The sequence below is a fragment of the Haemaphysalis longicornis genome, unplaced genomic scaffold (genome assembly GCF_048455015.1).
Source record: "Haemaphysalis longicornis isolate Haplotype H1 unplaced genomic scaffold, Haemaphysalis longicornis Haplotype H1 scaffold_3, whole genome shotgun sequence".
In the NCBI taxonomy this organism is placed as follows: Eukaryota; Metazoa; Arthropoda; class Arachnida; order Ixodida; family Ixodidae; genus Haemaphysalis; species Haemaphysalis longicornis.
Genome location: NW_027526335.1, coordinates 56,522,528 through 56,549,375, shown reverse-complemented (window position 1 = coordinate 56,549,375; position 26,848 = coordinate 56,522,528). Strand labels below are relative to the sequence as shown.

The 26,848-nt window shown below is 46.0% G+C and overlaps 1 protein-coding gene across 1 annotated transcript in view; it reads right to left on the bottom strand.

Annotated features, from left to right (window-relative positions):
- LOC144174474 (corticotropin-releasing factor receptor 2-like) overlaps positions 1-20,321 on the bottom strand; it is a 309,774-nt gene extending 289,453 nt beyond the window's left edge. The window contains exon 1 of the mRNA XM_077703189.1: positions 19,931-20,321. Coding sequence (XP_077559315.1) covers positions 19,931-20,135 — 205 coding nt within the window. The 5' untranslated portion in view covers positions 20,136-20,321. The remainder of the gene's footprint in view (positions 1-19,930) is intronic.
- Positions 20,322-26,848: the final 6,527 nt, after the last annotated feature.

The following is a 26,848-nucleotide window of genomic DNA, read 5'->3' as shown; positions in this document are numbered from 1 at the left end:
TGTGCCATTTTAATTTGAACATGGCTTTAATAAGCTTATTACAATTTTTGGTGTCTCCTCAGTTGCGGTCAGTGCTGACGTTGTACGTCGCAAAACATGAACGTTTGTCAATATTTGTTATCTCTTTTTTTTTTCTAGAACCAGCGTCGTATGAGTTTAGAATTAAGGGGCACGCATTAAAAAAAAATTCCTAAACAATAATGAGCCATTCCACTCTACGCAGGTGGATTATAAGCGAAGCTTTTCAGCGCCATTCATAGGGGTGACACAGAATTCCGGGTGAAAGGCGTGAGCGATTTTTTTTCTCTTGAGCCAAGACTCCGGTCATTTTTAAGGAAGACTCTTACAGTTAAAACAGTTTTCTGCTGGCCATTCACAATAAAGTTTCTTTGCCGCAAGGTGTTTTTCCACGCACAGAACAAAGATGCACGGAACCTTATTCCCTGCCCTACCCGCACTCCGAAATTTTGTCCTGCAAGTTAAGTGGCATAAGTTTAAAAAACTATGATTTATTACTCTGTCACAGGAATCGATAAAACACGAAAGTGAAATGTGCCGCGAAATCTGCAGCCGAGCATGATTCGCGGGTAGGCGGCTGTCATGTGGGTGCGCTTGGCGAGCGACGTCCAGCTGGCGGGTCGCTTCGGCAAGGGTGTACTAACGTCATTTCCGTCACGGGTATGAGGTCAGTGAAATGTTGGTGTATTCCGGCATAAAACCCTTTAGAGTTAAAATATAAAGGCAGAAAGCCGATAACCCTAACTACAACGCACTCTTTAGTACTAAAAGTTGCTTCCTCACAAGGAAACCATGTGTGCAGGGGTGCACCTTTTACAGGCCGCTTGCTTCGTTGTAATGGCGTCATTTCCGTGACGGATATGACGTAAGCGAAACCTTGGTGTATCTGGGAATAAAACACGTTCGTGTTAAAAAATGCTTTCGCGACCCGTTGGGGGCGTGTGCCGCTCTCACCATTGAAATGACTGGCCGCGTATCTGCTGACTTCGCCGCAACTGTCGTCGAAAGAGGATGGTCTTCTGCCGCCTCTGCCATGTAAATGCCTCTCTTCTCACCCTAGGCCGCCTGTCACGCTCTTCCGCTCCTGTTTCACTCTTCCCACGATTGGTAAGAGCAGATTTGCTAAAGCCGATTCAAATTTTGTGCATTCCACTGGTCGTGCTCCATCTTTTGATATCTAGCGTTACGGTTGAACTTTGAACGCCCCCATGTCTTCCAAATCTTCACCTGCTCTCTTTGTATTTTTGGAAATATTCTATTTCCAACTTGCATTTTTAAATATCAAGCAAAAATTTATTTTAAATAAAAGAGCATTGTGAGTTCGAATTGTATATTGTTGTTTTACATTCACTAATGTCCCATCGGGGTAATTGGAGATTAATGGGAGAGGCCTTTGCCCAGCAGTGGGCGTAGATAGGCTTGTGATGATGTCCCCTCTGGGCCTCCGCCACCCCAGCAGTACCTTAAAGTCTCCTCCAAATACATCCTCTTTATACATTGACCCTCGTACACTTTAACCCTCCATGCTTGCTTTAATTGCAAACTTTTCTCTCAAAATCGGTCTAGTGCGAGCAGTTTAGAGTCGTGAGCTTGCTCTCCTCATCCCACGCGGCCTCTCTAGCCTCCTCAAGGAGCCCACCTGTTTCGTGTCGAACTGTCCGCCTATCAGACGTCTTAAGCTACAAACACCCCCATTCTACTCCCACTTCCCCCACTTGACGTAGAACCTTCCTACCACAGTAAAGGCTACCTCCTCCTTCTCCCTGATGTGTTCTTTTTGCTGAATAATCTTGACAAGCGCTCGATTCCCAGCCGTGGCGGCCGCTTTTCAGATGGAGGCGAAAAGCAAAAACGCCCGCGTGTACAAGATTTCGGCGCACGTTAAAGATCCCCAGGTGGTCAAAATTAATCCGGAGACCACCACTACGGCGTGGCTCACCGTTTGCGTTGCGTCGGCGCGTTAAACTCTACAATCAAATCAATCTTGACGAGTGAGAGGTGTGTTTCCAGTGTTCTGCAAAGGTTTTGTCCATATTAACCTCTCGTTAAAGTATACCTCTAACTTATGGCCGGAAGGCTGAATCGAAACAGTATCGAAACAGTTTCGAAACAGACGGGCTTACACATAGAAAGAGCAAACTTTTCGTGTTTGTGTAGCCCAAGAACGACTATTGTACATAAAATATGTCGGTTGAAACTTGAAGGGACCCACGCCGGCACGCTCGTTCTCTAAATGCCTCGCCTCGCGCTTTAAAACGGCTCGCGCTTCGAAGATACGGGCAGCCTCGCAAGATTTTGCGCACAGACGCAAAAAATACACCGAACCCTAGCCATATCAGCTTCGCCTAATAAAACACCGATGTATCATGCCGTAATGGTCTCTTTAGGGGCATTTAAAGAAACACCGAGGCGAGTGTATACGTAAGTTCTATACGTCACCAGATTACGCCATAAAATGCGTGGGCCACGCTGAGATTTTACAAACGTTTTTACCAGAATTTTTTTAACGAAAGAGGTGTGTCGAAAAATCCTTTTTGTTTGCGCCATAGTCCCCTTTGAAATCGTCTTGACAGCGCGCTGGTGAGTACGCACAACTAAATTTAGCTAAGTGCGAGCGTGTTTACTTTACAGCACCTCGCTGGAAAAACGAAGTGTCTATATATTAAGAAGGAAGTGGGCGAAAATGAAAATTCTGAAAGCTGAGGTAGCCTGCAAAACGCTTGGAAAACAGGGGTCGTCATCGTCATCGTCTTCCTTATCCTGCACCTGTTCCACCTTCTCCGCCTCGTCATCATCACCACACCATCACCGTCGTCATCGTCCCCATAATTATCAATACCTTTATTGATAAAATGGACATGCAGGGCAGAAAGATGGCTGGTGCCCCTACTTCAAGACTCCGTAATATATTGCCATTCACGAACTTGGTAATCAGTTTCCTCAGAAGCTCAAGGTCCACGCTGCAAGAGCTGCCTCCCACTGCTTTTGTTTCACCGGTGGTGTCCTACGGCCTAGCCATCTGTCAGTACGCTCCCTTATATCATCGTGTGATGTCGGTATACGCCCCCATTTAGGGCAGGTGTATTGACCGTGTAAACGTGCCTGACGGTACAGTTAATTCATCGGTCTCGAACGGAGCAAGGTGCTCTCTCTTCTGCTGCCTTTTTATAGATTAGCTAAGACTCTAGACTTTTGCTCTATACTCCAATAAGCTATTACATGGCCAAAATTGCGTAATGCAGTGAATAAAGACTCATATAAATTCATCTCAGTATCCTTTAAATGCGCTTCCTCCTTCGTGTATACTTTTCAGCGTCTGACTTCAATACACGAGGCAACTTGCAGTAATCTGTTTCGTCTCTCATTCTTTCCCGATGGACGGACTCATGCAAGAATCTGGAGGGTCTGAGGAACAGAAGCTAGGAAGCCTTTATGATCGAGCGAAAACAGAAAAGATACCGTCGTTGCTCTCTCTGTCTCTCGCTCTGCCTCAATATTATATATATATATATATATATATATATATATATATATATATATATATATAGATTGCGAGGAGGGCTGTCTTAGGTGGCTGTAACAAATAGTAAAAAATGGGTATAGCTTCTAACAAAATTGTTTATTAGTCGACGTTTCGGTCATGCAGACCTTTCTCAAGACCTTTATAAAGGTCGGCCGCCGACCGAAACGTCGACCAATAAACAGTTTTGTTAGAAGCTATACCCATTTTTACCATATATATATATATATATATATATATATATATATATATATATATATATATATATATATATATATATAGATATATAATTCAGGAAATGAGAGGGCTTTGAAGATTGTCACCAGATAGAAATAATAATTTGGAGAAGGTAGCGGCCTCAGTCCTCTGCCAACGTTCCGGCAAGGAGACTTGTCTTTTTCAAGGCAAAAGACAAGTCTCCTTGTCGAAACGTTGGCAGAGGTCTGAGGCCGCTACCTTTTCCAAAGTATTATTTCTACACACACACACACATACACACACACATATATATATATATATATATATATATATATATATATATATATATATATATATATATATATATATATATATATATATATATATACGGTAACGAAGGATAGTCCTACTCAAGGCAAAACCAATAAACTTACCATCATCAGAGTAAGGTTTACATCATATCAGAGTAATGAAATCTAACCTCACTCTGAAGAAGGCAAGTTACAATTATAACTATCTTTTCTCTTACGCACCCACGCATGCAGGCACCCTGAGACTGAACCTGAACTGAGCTTTTTTTAACGCCAAGTGTCTACGCACAGTTTACAGCGCGTAGTTTGCCTTGAGCCTCTCTTAAGTTCTAACGCAAGCCGGCCACGGCAACGCGATGTTCTGACGCAACAGGCCAAGGAGCGCTTCCGAAGTTCCCCACGCACTACCGCTCGGCCGCCGTGACGCGGCAGCACCGCAATATCCTTTCGGCCCGACGGCCGTCTCCGGGTCTCACCCCGGCACTCAGAACCGGTGGCGTGGGAAGCTTTCTCTTTTCCGCCTCCCGGTAGCCGTGTCAGCGTTGAGAAAGTGTGAGTGCTGTCCGGTCGGCCAGTACCTCGACAGAGTTTTGGGAGCTAACACGGAGTTTTATCAAACTTTGCTCCACCGGGTCGTGATTGCAACCAGGGCTGCGGCATGTGGCGTTCTTTGAGAGTTTTCCGACGCATGTTCAGTGTTTTTGGGGCCGAGAAGGTTGCAGCGATGCTTCCGGGGATGTATGTGACGTCGCCTGTTGGCTACTGGCACAATTTAATAGCAGTCGCTTTGTTGTCAGCCTGTATAGGAAATGTTGCTTTCGGTTGTCCTCCAGGAGGATGGCCGGACAGGCAGGCGGAGAAAACATCTTGGGCCTTTTTTTGTGTAACCATCACCCACAGCTAACCACAATAGGGCTAAGACCTTTTTATTCAATTGAAAGAACACTTAATAAAAAAGGTCGTGAAAGGTTGTTACCGGCCGTATTTACTAACTCTTTACGAGCCTTACTACCCTCGGTACGGTACGTAGGCTCTGCTACTGGCAACCGCATGGTTAGGAAATTAGTTGGGTGTAGGAAGTAGTATACACTAGATTAAGGTCGTGCTTATGACTAGGTTATGCATGGCCAGTTAGTAAACGCGTGCAGCTCAGAAGGGTGTTATCGCTAGGACCTTACTAGGGAAGGTAGTGGTGCTTACTGCCCGCCTCAGTTAGTAACCCTGACAAATGCTGCATTTACTATCTCGAGTACTAAGTACCTAGTGTATACTGGGGCAGGTAACGTGTTCGTGTTCCGTTAGTGAATGGCCCAACCTTCTTTTTAGGAGTGAATAACAGCTAGAAGAGTTATTGAGTGCGAAAGTGCCTACATATGGCGAGGAAAATGAGGTGATAGGAGGAAACGAATTCAACCTCCCTGAAGAGACAGTTGTATTGAGGAAGGGAAGGAGGGGAAGAAGGATGAGGTGGTGGAGAAGGAAGGGGGAGCGACATTACTTGTTACCGCCCCCGCTGTACGTGTGGCTCTACTACAAGTATACAATACTGTATTAGGCACTGCTCATGTCCAGATGTGGAAGAGAGGCGTGACGGCCATGGACAGACTGGCAGCAAGATGCCAAGTAGTTACAAGTTTGGAATACAGAGATTCTATCGTTATTAAAAGTTTAGCTAACCAACTTTTTTTTGCCTGACAATGTTAAGTCTCCTCCAGACTGACCGCTTTTGACGCCGTGGTACTAGTATTTTCACTTGGTGAGCATATTCTGTCCGCTAGTCTTTTTATTAATGTGAAATGAGATGTTTGTGTCTCTAGTAGCAGAGATCTATCAGTAAGTACAAATAAATCATTCAATCTTCATCATCATCGTAGTTACCATCTCCAGCTTCGCAGTACCCCGGGATTAGCCCAGCCCCCATAAGGGGCAACGGCTGGTCATTTATCCTCGACGTTGGCTAAGGGGGTTCTGAGAAGATGTGATGTGTTTCCTTCTGTGATAACTCGGAACAAACGAACAAGGAAAAAAGGGGGGCAGCGAGCACAAAGCCCACCTACGTTTCCAAAAATACCCATCTGCTTCGCCTTGAAGGCGAACGCTGCGAAGGTTCACCTGGGCCACACTTATAAAGGTGGGAGCAGTGCCCATTTCATAAAACACGAAAAATGAACGCCGCAAGTGGCCGTCGTCGTTGTCGGCGTCAACACGAATGGTGCCAAAAGTCACGCGACCTCAGCGGCTGGAACATGGTAGTGGAGGAGGGCGGCGCGGGCGCCGTTGCTTGGCTTCCGTATTCCTACACGTAAGCAGGCTTAAGTGTAGGAAAAAAGACTGCGCAGGGGCAAGGAGGAAAGAAAAAAGAAAAACCGTCAGCACCTGTACTATCTTTAGTTTTTTTTTTCTTTATTACTCGTCCGTGCGTGATTTTTCCCGATATGTCTTGCAACCAACTAGCACAAACCCATGCTTCAGTCAATCTTAAGTGCCCCGGTCGAATTTTTTGGACGTTCATTGGGTACGGCCGTAGCAACTGGAACGTTAGTCGTTAAAATACAGATATTTTTCACTTCTCAGTGGATCGCACGAGCAGCCATGAAGCGGAAATGACAGCCCAACGGTGCAGCTTCGCTGGCCAGGCCCATCCGCCAACCAGCTGGCGTACGGATAAAAGGTTGGGCTGCGCTCGGCCACGTTTCATCCCTCGGGCGGATGGCTGTAAAGAACGCGGGCGTCTGCCAATTTCGGTTTCGAAATCGCCGATTTTTGCTGGTCGATTGCAATGCGCTGGCCATATTTCAAGTGCCATATCTTGTACTTATCGGACAGTTACAGCGAAGCGGAATAGCGTTACGGTCGAAAGGCTAAATCGCTTCCGGCGATTTCCGGCATGAAACGCTTCGCGGCAAAAACAACTTTCTAGCGAGCGCTCGGTCCAGAATGAGGAATCAGAGTTAGCGAGCCTGCGAATTTGGCAAATGACGAGGGCGAGCATACGATTTCACTCCAATATGGGACCTGCGCAGGGTCAACCGGAAAGCATCTATGGCTATTTACATTTTTTTCCTGACAAGATCCCATTTTTCAGTCAAATCAAAATTCTGAGTTGGAACAATCTTTGTGAGCCAAATATGACCAGCACAACGACAAACAGCCATGCAAAATGCCATGCCCACTTTCGTGTGGTCCCCGACCAGGCAGGGCAAATTTTTCAGTCAAGTCTTATGCTGACCCTCGTTATTTGCCAAATTTGCACGCTCTCTAACTTCGATTGGTCATGTTGGAGCGCTGTGGCGATAACATCCACCGTGGATTTCTTAGTGTTTGTATGGGCAACACCTTTTTAGCAGCGAAATAGTAACTATCACTTCCATCGTGATTTTCCATGCTTGTCATCGCTTTCATTCCCTCTGTAACAAATACACTTCGCAGCCAAGAAAACTTTATATCGGAAGATCTTAACAGAACTTTCTAATACGCATAACTTTGAGGAGAAAAACATAGCACATTGGACCGCTAAGACGACCTTATCACTGCGTATAGGTTAGTCTACCTCTTATGACTACTGAGCTCACAATGGAGCTGTAAAAGTTTCCTAATTCTTGCCCGTTATTCAGAAAACTATGAATGTAACTTGTGTTCTTCAGCCACCATCCGACCAAATATCTTAGGGCAGATGGACATTTTTTATTTATTTGCAATGCGAAAGAATTGACGTTTAATTGAACACCGCTGAGTGCTAATTTTCTTTTGCGCTGTGGGTGACAATTTTTAGTTCTGTGGCGGGAAATCTTTTCTGAGTGAAAAGACTTCGATTTCTACGTTTCCAGGAACGCGCTGTAAGGAACAGAAAAATCGAAAAGTGGTATAAAACTCTCGGCCCATCTCCACTAACGTGAAACCTGGGGAAGGACGAAGCATGCAGTTTGTAAGTGTATTCTTGGTGCCTTGGCGTTTTTACCAACGGAGATAAAACCATTGGGGGTACGGGTATCTAGCTTTGCTGTAAAATCTTCTTTTCTTTGAAGAACAAAGCTCTCTGGCGGGAGGCCTAAACGAGGGTCCCGGTGTTTTTTTTTTCTTTTTTTTAAGTGCGCGTCACGAAGCACGCCAACGCGAGGCGTAAACGAGTGTCCTGGAGTTTTTTTTTTTGTTTTTTGTTTTTGTAGGCGTTGCGTTCTAGCGCAACCCGGGAAGGAGTTTCCTGGTGTTTTAGTACCGTGAAAACATGAGAAGACGATTACGACGATGACAGGAGACGCGAACAGCCCCGTTCCCCAAGGGGCTCCGTCACTAAAATAGGAGCACGCACCGGGAAAGGAAACAGCTGTGCTGGAGGAGGTTAGGCGGCTGCCGCACGTGCAGTACGAACCTCCTTCAGAGGTGAAGGTACCGTCAGGGATGAACAGAAGGCTGCTTGCAATGGCGAGCAAGCGGAACGAGCATTGGAGGAGGTTATTGCGACGTCTAGTCAAGTGGCGACGAGAGCAGCTGCAATGTTCAGCAGATAGTTCAACAGCAGATCAAAAAACAGAAGTTCCAACTTGGCTTTCGTCTCCACATTCTTAGACAGTCCTGAGCGTCCCCGTATGTTTTTAATTTGGCGGAAAAATTTGTGCTAGTTACTTTTTATAGTTTATACGCTAGCATGTTGGCCGGCTGCAGACCAAAATTATTTGGACGATATATCTCAGAATCGTACTCGGAATGGCTTGCTCGCTGGTGCCTCTTGCGCTACTGGGTGAAACTAGCGGGCAGCCATTTTCAGGCACTGTCCTCTACCCACGTGGCTTTCCGCAAGTGCGGACGTTGCCTATCAGTGTGGTCGTTTTCCTATATTTTATTGATGCGACGCACGCGTTTTGAAACTTATCTCAATCGTGTATTTAGGCGCTACTCACCAACGCCTGCACCGACATTTTTCCCCCTGCGGTATTTATTGCTTTATCATTAAAGCAAATTATACCACGTTTGGCTATTCAGGTGACTCCATCCCCGTGTGCTACTTCATTTGCCTCGTATTGTCGCGGCGCTGGGTTCTGTACGGGGGCTTCACTGAAGCAAGCCGCGGTGTCCAGAGGAGTGGTATCAATTGACTGGGAGCCGCGGTTGCGGGATAATTCAATAATTCAAATACAGTCTTTACACCTGGACAGGTGTCAAAAGATCAGTAAGAAAAAGTAAAATTGGGCTAGCGTAATATTACACCCACACGTCTAACATTTCGCTCAGGTATTCCAGTCCGTGTAATCTAAAGGTCGCGTTGGTTTAATTCCAGTGCTCAAAGAGCGTTGCAAGGTGCCTTTAAATAGCCAATCGCCGTTGCTTTCGTAGAACAGGTGGAACCTGTCCGGGGAGTCCGCCCACACCGCTGACTCCGCCGACTTCTCGCGAGTAGCGGTGAAGAGTGGGCGCGCGTCCCACGGTAACCCCTCTGCACAGGAGGACCAGCCGATTCTCCTGTCCCCCTGCCTGTTTTTCCCTCCGTCATTTGTCACAGCTTTTCTGAGAAACTACCAGACGTGCGCAGGCGGGTGGGTAAACGTGGATGTGCTGCATTTCCAGGAGGTCGACCCGTTCAGCTCACGCATGCGGGGGTAGGCAGCGCTAGTACAGCTGCCTTTTCTCTCCAGCACGTTAACCGAAGAGAACAGTGCCATAGATAATTAGCAGTCACAGTTTTAACACAGATATCACGGAGCTGCCGCTCCTGAATTCGTTGTAGAAGCCTCACCAGGCTCGGCCAGACAGCGGGGGGAGGGTTGTAACCGACCATGTTTGTTAGTTGGGGTAAGACTACAACCAAGCCAATTAAGCTTTATTAACCTAACCCACTCAGAAGTGTGGTACCCCGTAAGTTAGAAATGATCGCGGGTTTTTATTTTTATTCGTTTGGACAGTGCTTAGCAGAACTTGTTGTTGGGCGAATTGGTGCATCTTTGGTGAGAAAACACTGGCTTTGCGCGAAAAAGACAACACATACAGGAAGGACGGGACGTCCGCTCGTCCAGTCCTTTCTGCATGTGTTGTCTTTTTTGCGCCAAGCCCGTGCTTGCTCTCCAAAGTTTGGACAGTGCCCGGGATCAACAGGGTCGCAAAAAACATCTACATCTCAGACGGGTATTGTACTTTACTATCATACATCCTCCGCAAAGCGGTAATTTAGGAAGCTAATGACGAAATATCGACGAAAAAAAAAAAACACCTCCCGTGATTCGCTGAGACATGCTTCGCATATAAAATAGCATCCCTACAATATATTTGCAATTCCTTTAAAAAGTATCCAACCATTTCGCTTGAACTTAAAGGGACCCAGAAAAGCCTTTTGTAAAAGTTACAAAAAGCCTGCAATGTCGCGTAGTACCAACATAGCGATGCAATGCCGTTGGAATTATTGATCTAGATTCAGTATTAGCTGCGCGAAAAGCAATTAAGTGCACCTCTCCCCCCCTGCCGATCGATTCCTTCTCCCTCTCTGCGGCTTTCAAAGCAGCTGGAAACACTGGGAATAGCCACGTGACATCGCGACGCTCGACTTCCGTTCTCTGCTAGCTACATTCCTGCGCCTGGGCACGGGTCAATCGCTGCGGACCCGCCTTTGCCTGGGGATCGCGCAGGAAGGAGGAAGAGCAGCCGGAAGCCGATGGCAGTGACGTTGCCGGCGGCCGCCGACACACCGTGGCCGACGATCGGCCGAATCAGGGGGGCGCCTCGCCGTTGCGTCAGCCGCGACCGGAGTTGCGTCAGCCGCGGTCGGCTCGCCGCGGCGTCGCGCTCATCGGCTGAGAAAGGCGATCTTCAAAAATTGTTTACAAATTATCCGTACAATGTATGGGGCTCACAGTTGGCTCAAGAATTCCCCGTTATGTGTTCTACCACCTGAATGCATTTGATTGCCACCTTCACAAAGCTTTTCTAGGTCCCTTTAAAGGTTCTTTAGAAATACCAACACTGCAGACAAGTTGCGCTCAGTTAAGATACCACCCATGCTTGTATGGCGAAACCCAGGAAACATGAATACGAACGGACAGGAAATAGAAGGCCAGGGCCAGTATGATCAGGTTGACCTCTCTGTGTTTCATTTCCATTTATTATGAACAACATCCAAAAACCAAAACGAACACATTATTTTTTTATTATGAAAAAGAAGTACACCATTTAATAATTCTAAAGCCGAAAATAAAAAGTCTAGGCTCCACTTGTCAATTGCTTTTGGCAGCAAAACTCACATAATTATTGTGAAAAAAATTAGCAGTGCCTTAGCTCGACTATGCCAGGATATACGTAGCGTGAGCTAAGGTTCATCTCGTTATTCTTAGTTTTCCTGGTTGTCTAGGATTAGCTTGATTATAATGCTTACTGCTGCTTCAATGACACACACAGTATACACATTATGTGACACATGTATATTTATCAAGCGGCTCCGGCGCAGCGTTACCAATCGCTCCAGAGCTAAGCTGGTTCCAGAAGCGTACGCCGGTTGTTGCTGCGACGCACGAGCCATCGGTACCACACCCGGCCACCCCTCGCATGATCATCAAGCGGACCGGGCCGTCACGTGCGGAACGGAGGTTGGCGAAGACGCTGGGCGAAGACGCGAAGACAACTCCTTATATGGCAGTGGAACTGCAGAGTTATCATAAGCAAGAAAATCTCACTCGAAACTTTCATCGGCACACAAGGTCCCAAACCGGATATACTCTGCTTACCAGAAGTAAATTCGCAAGTCGGTCTTAAAGGATACACTAGAACTTCGTTATCCCCGGACCAATGGGCCGCAATATACGTGAAAAAAGACATCACGATGATTGAGTACAAGGCTATCTCACGATCCCCCTCAGCAAACATTGTCGAAATAATACCCAACTCTCGCGGAAAGAAAAGCCTCTTGTTACTAAACATTTATAGCCCACCATCCAGCCCAGATGAAGACTTCGATCCAATATTTAAAGAATTGCACCAAAGAGCCATAAATAATAATATCGTCATCACAGGAGACTTCAACGCCCCACAGAAGGAATGGGACTACAACCTTAACTCTAAGAAAGGAGAAAACATTGTAACCGCAGCAGAATACTACGACTTTATATACATCAATGAAATCGAAACCCCAACGCGTAACGGTAACTGCCGCTCCAGGGACACATATCCCGATCTAACCTTCACAAGAGGACCGGACAAATGTACTACATGGATAAATACCAAAGAAAACCTGGGAGTTGACCATGATATCATTCTAATCACAACCAAAACCACTTCGTGAAAAAATAAATGCAGGAAACAGAAAATCACTGACGGGGACAAATTCAGAGCGAGCAGCCTTCAGCAGCGAGTGCCCAGACGACGACGTTCATGACATAGACAAATGGGACAGTAAAATCATTGATGAACACAACAAAGCAACCAAAGCCGTCTCGGAAGATCAAACCTTCGCCTGCATTGACATATACCTAGCGAATATATGGGATAACAGAGACAAACTAGTTAAAAGATGGAAAAGACAGAAAAGCAACAAGGTTCTGAAAAGGCGGATCAAGAACATAACAAAGACAGCTAGAGAATACGCAGAGAGACTCTCCAGACAAAACTGGAATGGTTTCTGTGACACCCTGAAGAACACTCTTCGCACATCCAAAACATGGAATCAAAAGTCTGCTCAACCCAGAAGGCACAAAACGGGAGAGCAAACACAACCTGAAAAGAGTTGCCCACCTGTTCAAGGGTACAAACGAGCAACTCATCCATGCCGTGAAGGAAAAATTTGGCTTTATAGTCCAATTGAGGCAACAAACAAAAGATACGAAGGTCCGGCGAACGAGACCCTAGATCGCCCCATTATTAAAGAAGAAGTCTTCGCAGCCATCATGGGAGCAAAAAGAAAAGGAGCAGCCGTCAGAGACGGAATAATCAACTCTATAATAAGAAACTTAGGTGACCAACAAATAGAACAACTCACTAAATACTTCAACGAAAAAATCTGGATGCCCGGTACAATACCACCATCCTGGAAACACTCCGAAATAATAACCATACCGAAGCCAGGCAAGCCCCATGACATTGGCAACTTGAGGCCAATCTCACTAACCTTATGTCTGGGAAAACTTTTGGAAAAAATCATAACCAACAGGCTTTCCAAACATCTCGAAACGAAAAACTCATTCCCCCACTGCAGGATAGGCTTCCGGAAAGGCCTAGCTACACAGGACGCTTTTATCCAACTCCAGAACGATATCTTCTAAAAGAAGGAAGAAGGGGAACATTTTATCCTGGCACTAGACCTCAAAGGAGCTTTCGATAACGTAACACACGACGCCATATTGACAGCTGTAGAGAGGCTAGAATGCGGGGATAGAACATTCCTCTACGTGAAAGCATTTCTGTCCGACAGAACGGCTACCATTTGCATTGGAGACACGAAGTCAGATCTCTTTGACATGCCCAACAAAGGCACACCACAGGGATCTATCATCTCACCGCTTCTCTTTAACATCACTATGATAGAGATAGCAAAAAGAATCACAGAATACGACCAACTCGGGGCTGTACTTTACGCGGACGATATCCCCCTATGGACAAAAAAAGGCAACAGAAATCAGAAAATACAAACGCTGCAAAGCGTGATCAATAAAATCACAGAACGTGCAGCCAACAACGGGTTGCAATGCGCCCCTGAAAAATCAGAGCTAGTCAGAATATTCCCCTCAGGGCATGAAAAGCAAACGTTACTCTACATCGACTCGAAACCAATCCCTGAGAGAAGCCAAATAAGAATCTTGGGCATGGTAATCCAACGCAACAACGGAGCCGACAAAACTCCAACAAGAGTCGCCAAAACCACCCAACAAAAATAGCCAAGATTATAAGAAGAATCACCAGAACCCGAAACGGAATGAGAGAAGAAAACACACTGAGGATTACCCAAGCCCTAATAATTAGCAGAGTAGCTTACAGCCTACCCTTCCACATTCTAAAGGGTAACCACCTGAATAAGATTAATGCGACTATTAGAACAGCCTATAAAACAGCACTCGGCCTCCCCATCTACACAGCTAATCAAAAGCTGTACGATCTGGGAGTGTGCAACACTTTCGGAGAAATAAGGGATGCAGTGCTCGCAAACCAAACAGAACGACTACTCAAAACTCGCACAGGCCGAGCAATCCTATCCAACATTGGCTCTCCGGCAGAAAAAGAATTCTTGAATAGAACCATAGAACTATCACCACACCAAAGGAAGGGAATAAAAACCCTACCTATACCAAAACACATGGACAAAACCTTCAACAAGAAAAGAAGAATAGCAAGGACAAATTTTCTAAGAAGAAAGTTCGAAAATCATGTAAACACTGTCTATACTGACGCAAGTGAGGGGCCACACGGCTCTTCCATTGCAGTAGTTGTCGACTTCAAAGGCTCCCCCACAGACTACGCCACCCTTAGAAAACAGGACACTGATGAAGCCGAAAGCAGTGCTGTTCTGATGGCTATCAGAAGGGGAGAAGCAAATAACGGTAGCTCAAACATCATCACGCACTCGACAAGAGCCATCAAAAACATCACTGCCGGAGTAATGCCCATTAGCTCTAAACATATCATCCCAAGGGAGCTGAACCGTGTACACAACATTACATGGTGCCCTGCGGACGAAGGCTTGAAAGGAATCGAGAGCGCTGACTCGCTTGCGAGAAGTCTTACAAAGTGCAGCGACGAGGACCACTCCTACGCCCTTCCACCATACGAATCCTACGGAGAACGTCTCAAAAGAAAAAGACTTGAAAGGAGAATGCTACCCGCTCCTCAAACACCAAACACCCACGATGTACAAACACTGAGAAGAACACAAACTAACACCTTCCCACACAAATCAAGGCTGGCGCTTATTTTCCTAGACAGATTTAGTGAGGACTGTTATCAATGTAATGAAAAAGCGACCCTTTTCCACACCATATGGAATTGCCCAGTTATATGGCAAACAGAGAAAAATATACCTCATTCACTCGAAACGTGGGAGGCGACTCTGGCCAGCGAGGCCTTGGAAGACCAGCGCCAGCTGATCGACAGGGCCTGGGCCAGGGCACAAGCTTCTGGGGCCCTGGAAAGCGGACTCCACCCAAGTTTCTCCCTTTAATCCCCCCCCCCCCCCCCCCTAACCTCAATAAAGTTTTACTGAACTGAAGTGAACGCCGGGCAGCGAGCTATGTTCTGTGCGCCGTGTGACGTCACTGCTCCTTGCGCATGCGCAGCACGGCTCTCCAAATGCCACGCAAAACTGCTCAACCTCGGCCAGTGTAGCTCACGCTACGAAACGTGAACACGCCTACAGCATGCCGGACTAGGGACGCCACCTGGACGGCAAACAAATCGTCTGAGCACTCTCCCCAATAAAGCTTATTAACACTTCTGCTACGCCTGCACTTTATATGTGAACACACCGGCGGAGTTTCGAGCGAGAACTACAACGTTGTTTCTTTTCATTCGGAGAAAACAAAATCGTTTTCAAGATTGATGGGCCGCCTATGAAAAGAAGCTCCACCATAGAGCGGCATGAAGATCTAAAGAACCATGAGTGGGTTGGCAGAATGGTCTTGAAGCATCGGGTTTGCACATGTTTCTGCGCAGCACGTGGCTGTTCCGGAACGTTGTCAAGACATTCCAGAAATACTGTGTAAACTCGCGGGAGCGTTGAGTTTTAGTAGTTCAATTTTTTTTCTCAAATGCGCTTACCTGCGCATTACCCGCCTCCCCACCCTCTTTTTCAAATCAGCTTTCACCTCTGTTCAGTTTGCGGAACTCCCACTTCGAAGGCGTGTTTCCAAAAAAATTCGGCCCTCACCTTGTTAATTACTGTAAGTCGAAGAAAATATGTTCTGCTGTGGCGCCGGAAGGATAAGAATCCACACAAAGGTAATCCACGCGGAGGCGTACCTTATCAGTGACACCAAACAGACGACTAAGCAGCAGGAAGCAACATTATACGGGCATTAAATTTTTTCGCACTCCGCAAGCGCCAGAACTACGCTTTGATAGCGGAAGTGGGAGCGTGAATTCCACAGCCATTGTCGGCGGCGGATCAATATTTGCGCTGTATCTGGGCCCGGTGTGAATAGCGGAACTTTGAAGCCGCTACCCGTTGTAATCCGTCGCACAACATAATCGAGATTCAAATAAAACAGAATCAAATGTCATTCATAACCAGTGCAAGAAGAGCGTTGAAACGCCGCTGGAAAGTTTTTGAAACATCGACCCAACTACTAATCCCCCTTCTTTTATTGTGGAGTGTGGGATTAAAGCCGCAGCCTTTAATTCAAAATGGTGTCGTTGAATCCCGCCTGAAACCATGGAAGTGCTTCCCACATCACTTAGCAATATTTCAGAGATGGACAGAAACTACTTTTACTTGTTTTTTTTTTTTAATTTATTTTCCGAATAAAAAAATGATGGTGCGCACGAAGTACACTCGAAAGGCTGAGAGCGGCGGTAGACTGACACCCGCTCCTCCCCCCCCCCCCCAAAAAAAAAAAAAAAAAATAATGGCCTGTCAGGCCCTTTTCCCTTTTAAGGAGAGCTTACGTTCGCTACATTTGGAAATATTGTCTACGTGTGTTAAAAATGTTTCCCAGCGTACAACACGGTTACTACCGACCATGGTGGCTCATTTACTATAAGGTGCTGCGTTGCTGAGCCCGTGGATGCGGGTTGGATGCCGACCGTGGCGGCCGTTTTGCTGGTAAAGACGAAAAAGAGAAACGGCCGGGTGTGGAGATTTCGCCGGACGGTAGATTCACAGGAGGTTTATAGTCGCCCGTAGCGCTCAGTTTTTCCCCCTTTATTCGGGAGGTGGCAGACTCTAGTCAGCTGCGGTTATTATGAAGGAAATTATATGTCTTCCCATCGTCATATTCACATGCGCGATACATTCAATGACACACGAGGCAAGTTTTCGAGATCGTTTGAGCCCATCGTGCGGTGAACTGCAATAATTCATTTTCACGGTGAAAATTACGGCCGGAGTCTTATCCATTCTAAGTTAGGGTCATAATACTAAGATTCAGGTCCACTACTTCACTGGTAGCAGTGCGACGACGACATATTGTCTCTAAGAAATGTGTTAATGCGGACTTGTTTCTGCATAACTATAAGTTAAAAAGAAACGCGCTACGATAAGACTTATTCTCGCCTTTTTGGTCCCGTCGTAGCGCGGTTTTTTCGAACTCAGACATTAGGTCATCGGCGTGATTTTGAAGCGCCGTTTATTCAAAGCACGTCTTGGAATGGACACCTAGAAAGATCAGAAGACGCTGTTGTGTTTATAATAAGCCTTTCCGTTTGACGGTATACTAGTTTCAGCACCCTATACAAATAATAGCAAAATGTGACGCTGTTGCTCTGTGTCACTGGAATGGCCATAATTTTTCCGAACGCGAGGCTGTTAATTAAACTACCCCTAGAGTAACACTTCTCGTCAGTTACCAAAAGAAAAAAAAGGTGGTTCCACAAAGGGAACCCTTATTTAGGGTGAGCGTACTTTTACTCATTTTTGCCGTTATTGTTCACCAAAATATTCTCGTTTTCTATGTACTAGTTTTTGTTGTTATATGTGTAAGTATTTTATTTCCCCGTCGACTTCAAGATAGCAAAATTACCTACATTAATAAATAACGCATTTATTTCCCATCTCATCCACTAAGATTGAAAACTGTTGTAATGAATTGTTCGGTCTGGGCATGGCGCTTCGCGAAGGCTTCGTAATCAGTAGACTCAGCTCGTTCTTTCCGTCGCTTCCATTGAATCTCGATCATTGTAGCTCGCCGTTCAGCCTAAAGATAGCGAGACGCAACCGTTCTCTTCATGTCATTTCTCTCCTGCGAAGATTAAGAGGCGGAGCTTTGCGCGGAGCGCTGTGTCCATACAAACACACATCATTCATCAAAGGGGTGGTTTATACGCTCACGCATAAAAAAAGTAGTAGCCGTAACAGGCTCGTCCTACTGATTATGCGGGTACCAGTGTGAGGATCATTCTCGTAGTCGAAGTCCAGGTACTGTCAAAACAGGTTCGTTGTACCATTCCTTTATGCAAGATCATCAAGCGCTTTTTTAATTACGGGTCTTGCGAGACTTGCGAAATTGTATGCTCCGAATAAAGATTGCAATTTTAAAACCTAACAAACCAAGCCGAAAAAAAAAACTATTTGCTCATACGTATTGCCACGCAAAGTATTGTTTCACAGTCACTAACACAGCAGGGAGCGCGATAACCAGTATCAAGGTTTTTTTCGAGACAATTTCTTTTTTCATTTGGGGTCGGCTTTGTATAAACCCCAATGTTTTGATCACTTGCAGGCATAGAAACTTTTTTAGTGCGAAAATTGCGCCCCACCATCGTACCTAAAAGTTGGGCTCCGCCAGTGCTAGTGATTTTCTATTGTCTAGGGCTGCAGGATGGCTTGAATGCCAGTTCTAACCAATCGGAAACACTTTACGAGTAGTTTACAAGACGGCTTATTCCCGAAATTAATTATTTTTATCTTACCTGACACATACCGCCAAATTATAATTAATATATTTTGCAATCATGTCATCATGGACACTATTATGTGGAAGTAAAAAATAGAGAATTATTAAACGGTACGCAAAAAGATATCTTCGCCACGGTCGCCATTCAACACCAACCATGCTCGTAACAAATCCACACAGAAAATGTACACAGAAACGAGCACAAAAAAAACATCGCCCACTGCAGCGTTTAATATTATTTAATGGCGTTCCAACAGTCGGTAGTTTTTTTCCTTGTTTTAATTGTGAAGATTGAAGAATTTGTTTAAGTTTGAATGTGAATATTTTGTAGGAAACGGCAAATCGTTGAAATGGTTTTGGGGTATTGACACGAAAATGCTGTATAAGTTATGTCGATATACCATGGCTGAAGTGCTTCTACGGATTTTCCCCCCGTTTAACTCTCCTCACCAAAAGCGGGATGCTAGCCTGACCAGTCGTGTCAAAAACCCATTTTTTAAATAAAAAAAGGAGTCTGCATTAGAGGAATCGGAACAGCTTTGTGCGGACCCGGATAACTGAGTTAGCTCAGATTCGCACCCCTTAGCTTTAATTTTTTCCCTGTCTCATTAGTGGGAAATAAAGGAAGATTTGCTACGTATAAGGAATGGAATGGATGACTTTATTATAGGAGGAGGCCAATAGGCCCTGTTGGGGGACATGGGAAAAAGGGTAGGGGAAGATGGTTCATATAAAGTCAACAAGATAGAGTGACATACCACAGGGAAACTAAGGTTGACCATAGCTATTACGTAGCTCCCAATGACAGGTGCACATTATAACACCAAAATAGGCAACAATAAAAATTACGTTTCGCCTCTCAAGTTTTAAATAAAGAACTAAATATTCACCTGTTCAGTATGAACCAAATAGCTAAGGATCGAACAGTCTTAGAGGTGGTGAAAAATAGCGCTTTTCACGACCAAACCATTGCACGTAGGCAACTGTTGCCAAAAAAAAAAAAAGACGAAAAAAAAGAAAGCACCAGTCCAGCCCGACCAACACAACTGAATTGTTTTTTAATGTATTTCTAGTAAGAAATGCAGCAACACGAGCACGATTAAAAATATCTCTAAAATATTTATACATATCAGAATTTCGGTCTGAGTTCAACCTGTGTGTATCTCCAACTGCCACTCGCGTATGCCCACATATACTCAAAAAACATTTTTTTTTTATTACGTAGCGAAGGTAAGGTAAGCAACTAGAGCAGCGTCTTGGACTGCAGAGAGGCCCGAATGGTCTCACTTCATTTCAGGTGCATCGAACCTCAAGGCAAACGCTACCCGCACATCCTCAAATGGGGCGTCCGACGTCCCGACGAAACTTACCACTTTCGGCGGCGCGCTCCACCGTCTGCAGTTGCGAGCACTCTTGTTCCGTGAGTTGGTAGTGAACTATCGTTTTAACCACGTCCCCCAACAACGCCGTCGAAGACGCCGTGTAAGTCGCCGTAGTCTCCGACGCGTCCCGTTCGATGTCACTCGCAACCGAAGTCGGATTTTCGTAGTCGTCCGGTATTTTGATCAGCCTCATTGTCCTTCCCTCAATTAGGCCTTTTATATAAAAAAAAAAAGACGAGATTAATATTCCCGATGATAATCAAACTCTGGATGAAGCAAGCCGGCGGCTGTAAGGTAGGCCGGCAGGTGTGCACTCGTGGTGGTGGAACGGCGGAAGCACCGATGCGCGCTGCCTACGCTGCCTGCGCTGGGCTCGATTCGGCTCGGGCGCCAACTGAGCGGGTTCTGAACCTCGCACGAGTTGAACGCCGGGTCAGCGAGCGCGCCGCGCGATTTGCGTGGTCACGTGGCTGGCCACGTGAGCGGGCAGCGAGCCCAATAGGCGCGCTAGATTCCTTCCCTCCCCCGTTCGGCCCCCTCGACCGAACGATTTGTTGCTATTTCTCTTTCGCGCACTTTTGCCGTCCGCCGGAATCTGTCCGCGGGTGGGCGCCTGCCGCGTGCGTCTGTTTGCCGACGATGCCGAAGGGTGAGGAAAACTCCAGCGCGCTCGCGGTTGCACGTGTGTCACTGTGTGAAGCCCACCGGCGCGCGCGGAAGGTCGAAATTGCGACGGGAGCCGTTGCCGCGACGAACTCCGGGCTGTGGCTGGACGGCCCTAAAAGGATTTCCGTGGCCGGAGTTGTTTTGTGAAGGCTGGAGGCACGCAGTAGAGATTGTGGAGCAATCAGTGCTACAGAACGCGCAGTTTCCTTCGTGCGGACCGCTGTCACTTTTGCCCTACTTTTGTTGACAACTTTTTTTGCCTTGAGATAAAATGGTTGTGAGAAGACTGCTAGAACGAACATGTATATCACCTGTATAAGATGTTACGGTACCTTGGTCAGGTTATTTTTTTTTTTCAGCTGGGGTCTTTCTGTGAGCAATTTATCTTGTGCGGCAGCCGGAACAGGTTTATTCAAAAATATGTTTTGAATTTAGGAGCGATGGTGAGGTGTTGCGCCTAAACGATGTCCGCCGTGAAGGCTTATTGTTGGAGGGAGGCGGAACCAGAAAGCATCCAAGTGTGTGAGACCTCTGTAAGATGGTAAGCAAGGCAACCAGAAAGTGTCTAAACTAACAGTCCTTGCAACACTTTTTCTGGCCATTTTGTTTCATAACCCTAAATTCTTTTAGAATGTAGTGAACAAGCTCGCCCACGACTCACATTAGGTGGTCGCAGGTACCTAAGACAGATGTTGCTATACTCTACGGCCATTAGATAACTTATAACCTCGTTCAAAAAGTGTTCCCAGTTTGAGCATTATTTGCGGTCTTGAGGGACGTCCCTCAAGCAATATCACGCCTTTGGCCGGCTTTCTTTGAGGTGCACGGATAAACGCGTTCGATAGCTACTTAAAAAAAGGGCAATAATATAAATGCAGTAATTAGAAGAAATATCCGCTGCAAGGAGTTAATCACGACAAATTGGTTTGCGCGGGCGGCAACTATTAAGCTCTGGGAAGGCCACCAAGCACAAAGAAAAGAATACAAGCGTGTATTTTACAATGTTGGTTGCAGTTTCGGGGCACGAACAAGGGGTTCTTTCTCACCTGACGTCATGCGGTCGGCAAAGGATGGTGAGAGGCTTAGAGATTGTTATGTCAACTTCCCGTCGTAAGCTCGGTAGTCCAGCCACCCCGCCTCGAGTTTAGAGACAAGAAGAGAAGCGAAGGTGTGATTCTGAAATAGGAATTTTTGTCAGGGCAGATTTATTGCTGTATATATATCGTCAGCGCAATTATCTGGCATGTTTGTTGAATTAAATGGTGGGGCTCGATTGCTTCGTAGTTCCTAGTCTCCTCCGGCGACGCTTTGAGGCTCGTCTATGAGTCGGAATACGCATCATGTTATTCGTCGGCGACTTCTGGGAACCAGTGGGGGCCTTCACAGACTTCGGGAACTTTAGGGACTTCAGTGAGTTCGGGGCGTGCTTGTGGACATTTTCTTCGTACTCATGGGTCGGGAAGACGAAAGTAGACGCCTTCCCTATCTCCTTAGGGCGCCGGTGAACCACGACTCCATTCAGGGAATGCCCCCTGAAGAAGAAACAAAGATACGCGAACACAGAACGAACTCTTAGTTGATTTTCCAAGTCAGGCATTTTTGACCAAAGGGAGGCTGCTGTGTTTTCAGAGTTTACTTTCTGGGCAAAACGACTGCGTTTCCTTCGCAGTTGTTTTTCTTTCCTGATGTAAGGGAGTGTGTTTGATCTCATTGCACGGTTTTGGTATCACGTGCAGAATCGTCTGCAGCGAAACAGTTTGTGAACTCTATAGACTCTATAGAACTTACCCTCGATTATGGTGGGTCCAAGCATTTCGCTCATTTTTTTGGCAAATAAGCTCACTTATAAATGAGCTTATGATTATAAGCCCACTTATTACTATTATAGCTTTATTATCACAGACCGAATGCATATGGGCGGCTGCTGAAGCTGGAGGGGGAATGCGGGGTATTTCTTGGCAGCCAGAACACAGCATTGAGATGAGTGTGCCCAAAATGATGAAATTAGATATTGTGAAAGCTATTCATTGCTCATTTTCAAAAGTGACGACCTACGTTTTACGGATGGAAAAGAAAACAACTCGCCTTGTAAAGTTTTAAGAAACAAGAAGACCGTAAAGACCAGGGGCGGTATTCTCGTAACTGTCCCTTTTGAAAACGTCCCTTTTGCGTCCCTTTCATCGTGACGTAACTTCCGGTTAGAGGTGGACGTTGGCAGCATGGAGGAAGGTTGGCAATAGGTTTGCCGCGCTTGCGTTACGTCACTTTCGGTTGTTGGCTTTTAGCCAATCAGGACTCGCCAAAAGGGACACTTTTGAAAGGGACGCAAAAGGGACAAAACTCGAGAATACCGCCCCAGGGCGTTCACCGTATCTGGCTGGTACCGAAGGTAAAGTAAAGCGAACGCGTGGGTGACGACCGCGCACACGAATGTAGGTTGAGAACGACTCGTTAGTTTGCGCATATTTCAGCACCGCAGCCTGCTAGAAAAAATGGGAGAACTTGGGCACATACGAAAACTTCAAAAAATGTTAGTACATATTTGGCATGTTGCATGCCATGAATAACGTACTTCAATATGGACTTGTGACTTCAGTCAATTTTGTTTTTCGAGAAGGGTGAGCGAAGAGTGAAATCAACAGAGGAGTGATAACTATTCTCTACATAGATTAATGTCATGTGGTAAGAAGGTGTGCGGTGAGAAAAGGAAGACGAGATCATACCCGAAGGGGGATTGGCCCGAGAGAAGATGATAGAAAAAACGAAGAGAAAAAAAGGATAAGCTTTCGGGATGACGAGAAGGATTTTGGAGGGACCAATGAAGAAAATACACAGGGTGATCGAAGAGGAGGAGGAGGTTAGATGGACCAACAAATGGGAGCCTCACACGGTACAATGCGAGCTGAAGAGGTGGATGAAGATGTTGGAGTAGGGAGTGTGGAACGAGGGCTTGAAAGGAATGGTGGCAAGTTCGGTTCGAGCATCGGGGCTTCCAGGTGGTTGCGCCAACCCCGGGACGAGAGCTGGCGGACCGACATTGAGCCCCCTGAGCCCTGAAAGCGCCCTTTCGTGAGAGCGCAGCGGCGGCATCGCACCGGCGGCGACCTGTCGGGCCGTGCCCCACAACGCACCAGCGGCATCGCACCGTTTGGCAGCGAGCAGCTCGGAACCACCTTTTACTAGCAGCTTCGCACTGATGGCCTCCTGCTGAGCCGTGCTGCTCAAGTAACCTGTGGCATCGCACCACGGTCACCCGGACTACCGACGACCACCACGGGCCATCGCGACGTGCTGCTACGTGCGTCAATGCATAAGGCAACCAACCCACCAGGCCACGTCATCGGCATCGCAGCGGGTTCGTCGTGCTACTGGCGGTAGAACTTGTTCAATTTTGGTTTAGACACTTCATGCATTATATTGACTTTTTGACTACACTTTAGGTAGTGTGTGGTCGTGCCTGTTTTTTTTTTGTTTTGTTTAGTGTGATATGTTTGTTCATTCGCTATTTTCCCGCTCGTTTGAGGTTTTGTTTTGTAAATATATTGTGTGGACATCGAATGCCTCAACCCGAGCCTCGTTTCTTTGCTGCGTGAGACGCGTGACAATTACGTATATTTAACAGATTCCAGCCGTAATAACTTTAGAAAATCGAAAGAAACAATACGAAGGCCATGCGTATGCACCAAGAAACTCTCTTCTAACAGATTTCACAATTTCTACAGCAAGAAAAAAGTCAATCGCTTCTTACTACTTGAGTGTGTTAAAGTTAGTCGTGACCACAATTTTTTAAAAAGTGATAACATAAAACGTTGAAAATGACCTTGAAACTTTTTCACTGAAGATGGAAAAAGGCGACAGATCCACTAAACAACGTAAGCATTTGAAATGGGCCAGTGCATTGAATGAATTTTCCGAAGCAACAGATCCCTATGGCGATAAAGATCAGGGTTCAATCAAAGTCAATATGAGAACTGGTTTCTAACTTCCTAGCTACGAAACCAAGAGGCTTGTGTGTGATAAGTTACAAGTGCAGAATTATTTTTATTCAATAAAATGTTTTCTAAACTGGCAACGCTATGTCTACTGCGTTGCACAGGTAGCGGCGGGATACCAAACGTATTTTTTTGTAAACCACTAACGGTAATCGGTTACATTGTTTTGTTGAAGATTTAAATTACATAGAACCAAGATGATCCAGCGTATCACTTAGTCACTTATGAAATAGCCGCAAAGGCAACATTTTTTTTTTTCGAGACATAGCTACGAAGCTATGGTTTGAAAGGTACCACAAGAAGAAAGAATTATTTTTTTTCTGCTGTTCAAGAGTGCACTTCGCTTTTTGAATTTGAACACGGGGTCGATCTTTTGACAGCCTTAATGAATAGGGTTGAGGAATAGCTATCGTACAGCTGCCAAACAGGCCTCCTCTAAGCGCTTTATACAAACCATCTGTAGTAGAAATTCAAGAAGCTCATGGATAACCAAGCGACATCGCAGCTAACAAGTATAAAAAGACTTGGATTCTTCTATAGCTCATCCAAAGTCCTGAGAAACTAACCAATTTCTCTGCTCCCTCCCGTGAATAATAAGATACCTCTTCACCGCCCCATGACTTCGTGGGGAAGTCCTGCTCCGATTACAAACGCAACAAGATACACAAAGACAAAATAAAAAAAAGAAAGGTTAAAGATGCCTGAATAGGTGCTTGGTCTGCGTTACGAGATAAAAACGTGCCCTCTCAGTGGTTCTCCTTCCTTATTGATCTTCTTTTTCTGCGCTAGACCGATACCATTTCCTCAAGTCATGAATATTTAATTACGTTCCCACCCTAACCCTTTCCTTTGCCCGCGGTTGATGTGTGAGGGAAGTTTCTACTTTTTGTCCAGAGGAGGAAGGCACGAACTCGATTAACAAGGGGCGGTCTCTGGGACTCGCAGAGCGGTTTTGCGGAAGAACAAATTGATTGCCAAGGTCTTCATTCTGGCCCCAGTGTTCCTTAACAGCGTTTCCTCCAACTTCCCCAAATCCGGCTTACTACTTCTGAAGTGAACGCGGAACAACGACAGGCTGAGATTTTGAACGAGGGGACTGCTGAGGAAGCTTAACAGCACGGTAACGAAACGCCAGGCACACATATGCACACACGCGCGCCCTAAAGGAGAAAGATGCAGAACCTTGCATGTTTCCCCGAAAATTCTGCAACCTTTAGACGAGTTTTTTTAATATGGAAGGAGAGGTGGCCTCTAACGTTTGGAGAGAAATAGAGAGCGAGGGAGCGAGCGAGCGAGCGAGCGAGCGAGAGAGAGAGAGAGAGAGAGAGAGAGAGAGAGAGAGAGAGAGAGAGAGAGAGAGAGAGCACTTAAGAGGGTGGGATGCGACACAGTTGAGGTTTAAGCCACTCCTTCAGACGGAACAAAGAATACTCACCACGCTGTTTTGTAGCAGGATTGATTGATTGATTGATTGATTGATTGATTGATTGATTGATTGATTGATTGATTGATTGATTGATTGATTAATTGATTGACTGATTGGATTGATTGATTGATTGTAGGGTTTAACGCCCCGACGAGTGGAGGGCTCTGGATTAATTTTGACCACCTGGGGATCTTTAACGCGCGTCGAAATCTCGTACACACGGGCGTTTTTTGCTTTTTGTCTCCATCAGAAAAGCGGCCGCCTTGGCAGGGAGTCGAACCCGCGCCCTCGTGCTCAGCAACGCAACGCCTTAGCCACTGAGCCACCACGGCAGGTTTTGGTAGCAGGATCACACTGAGGAATGAAGTGCCCGACTGACTGACTCACTGATTCACCAACGCCCAGCCAAAACTACTGTACCTAGAGATTTGAAACTTTCTCTCACGGCGTAAGGGCTCACTACGGCGGAATGTTTGAAAATTATGCCCTTAAGATACTATAATAGTACCTTATCATAGGATCTTATCATATGGCCTTATGATATCATATGACCTTAAGGCATCACAGTTTCAATTTAAAAAAAAGAAATGGACTTGGGCTGGCCATGTAGTGAGACGAACTAAAACCGGTGGACAATTAGGGTAACAGAGTGGATACCAAGAGATGGGTCTAGCAGTAGGGGGAGGCCACTCATCCGATGGAGAGATGAAATAAGGAAATTCGGGGGTAAACTGTGGGCTCGAGCAGCGCAGGACCGGAGTGGTTTGAGGTCAGTGGGAGTGGCCGTCGTCCTGCAGTGGACCTCAGTAGGCTGATGATGAT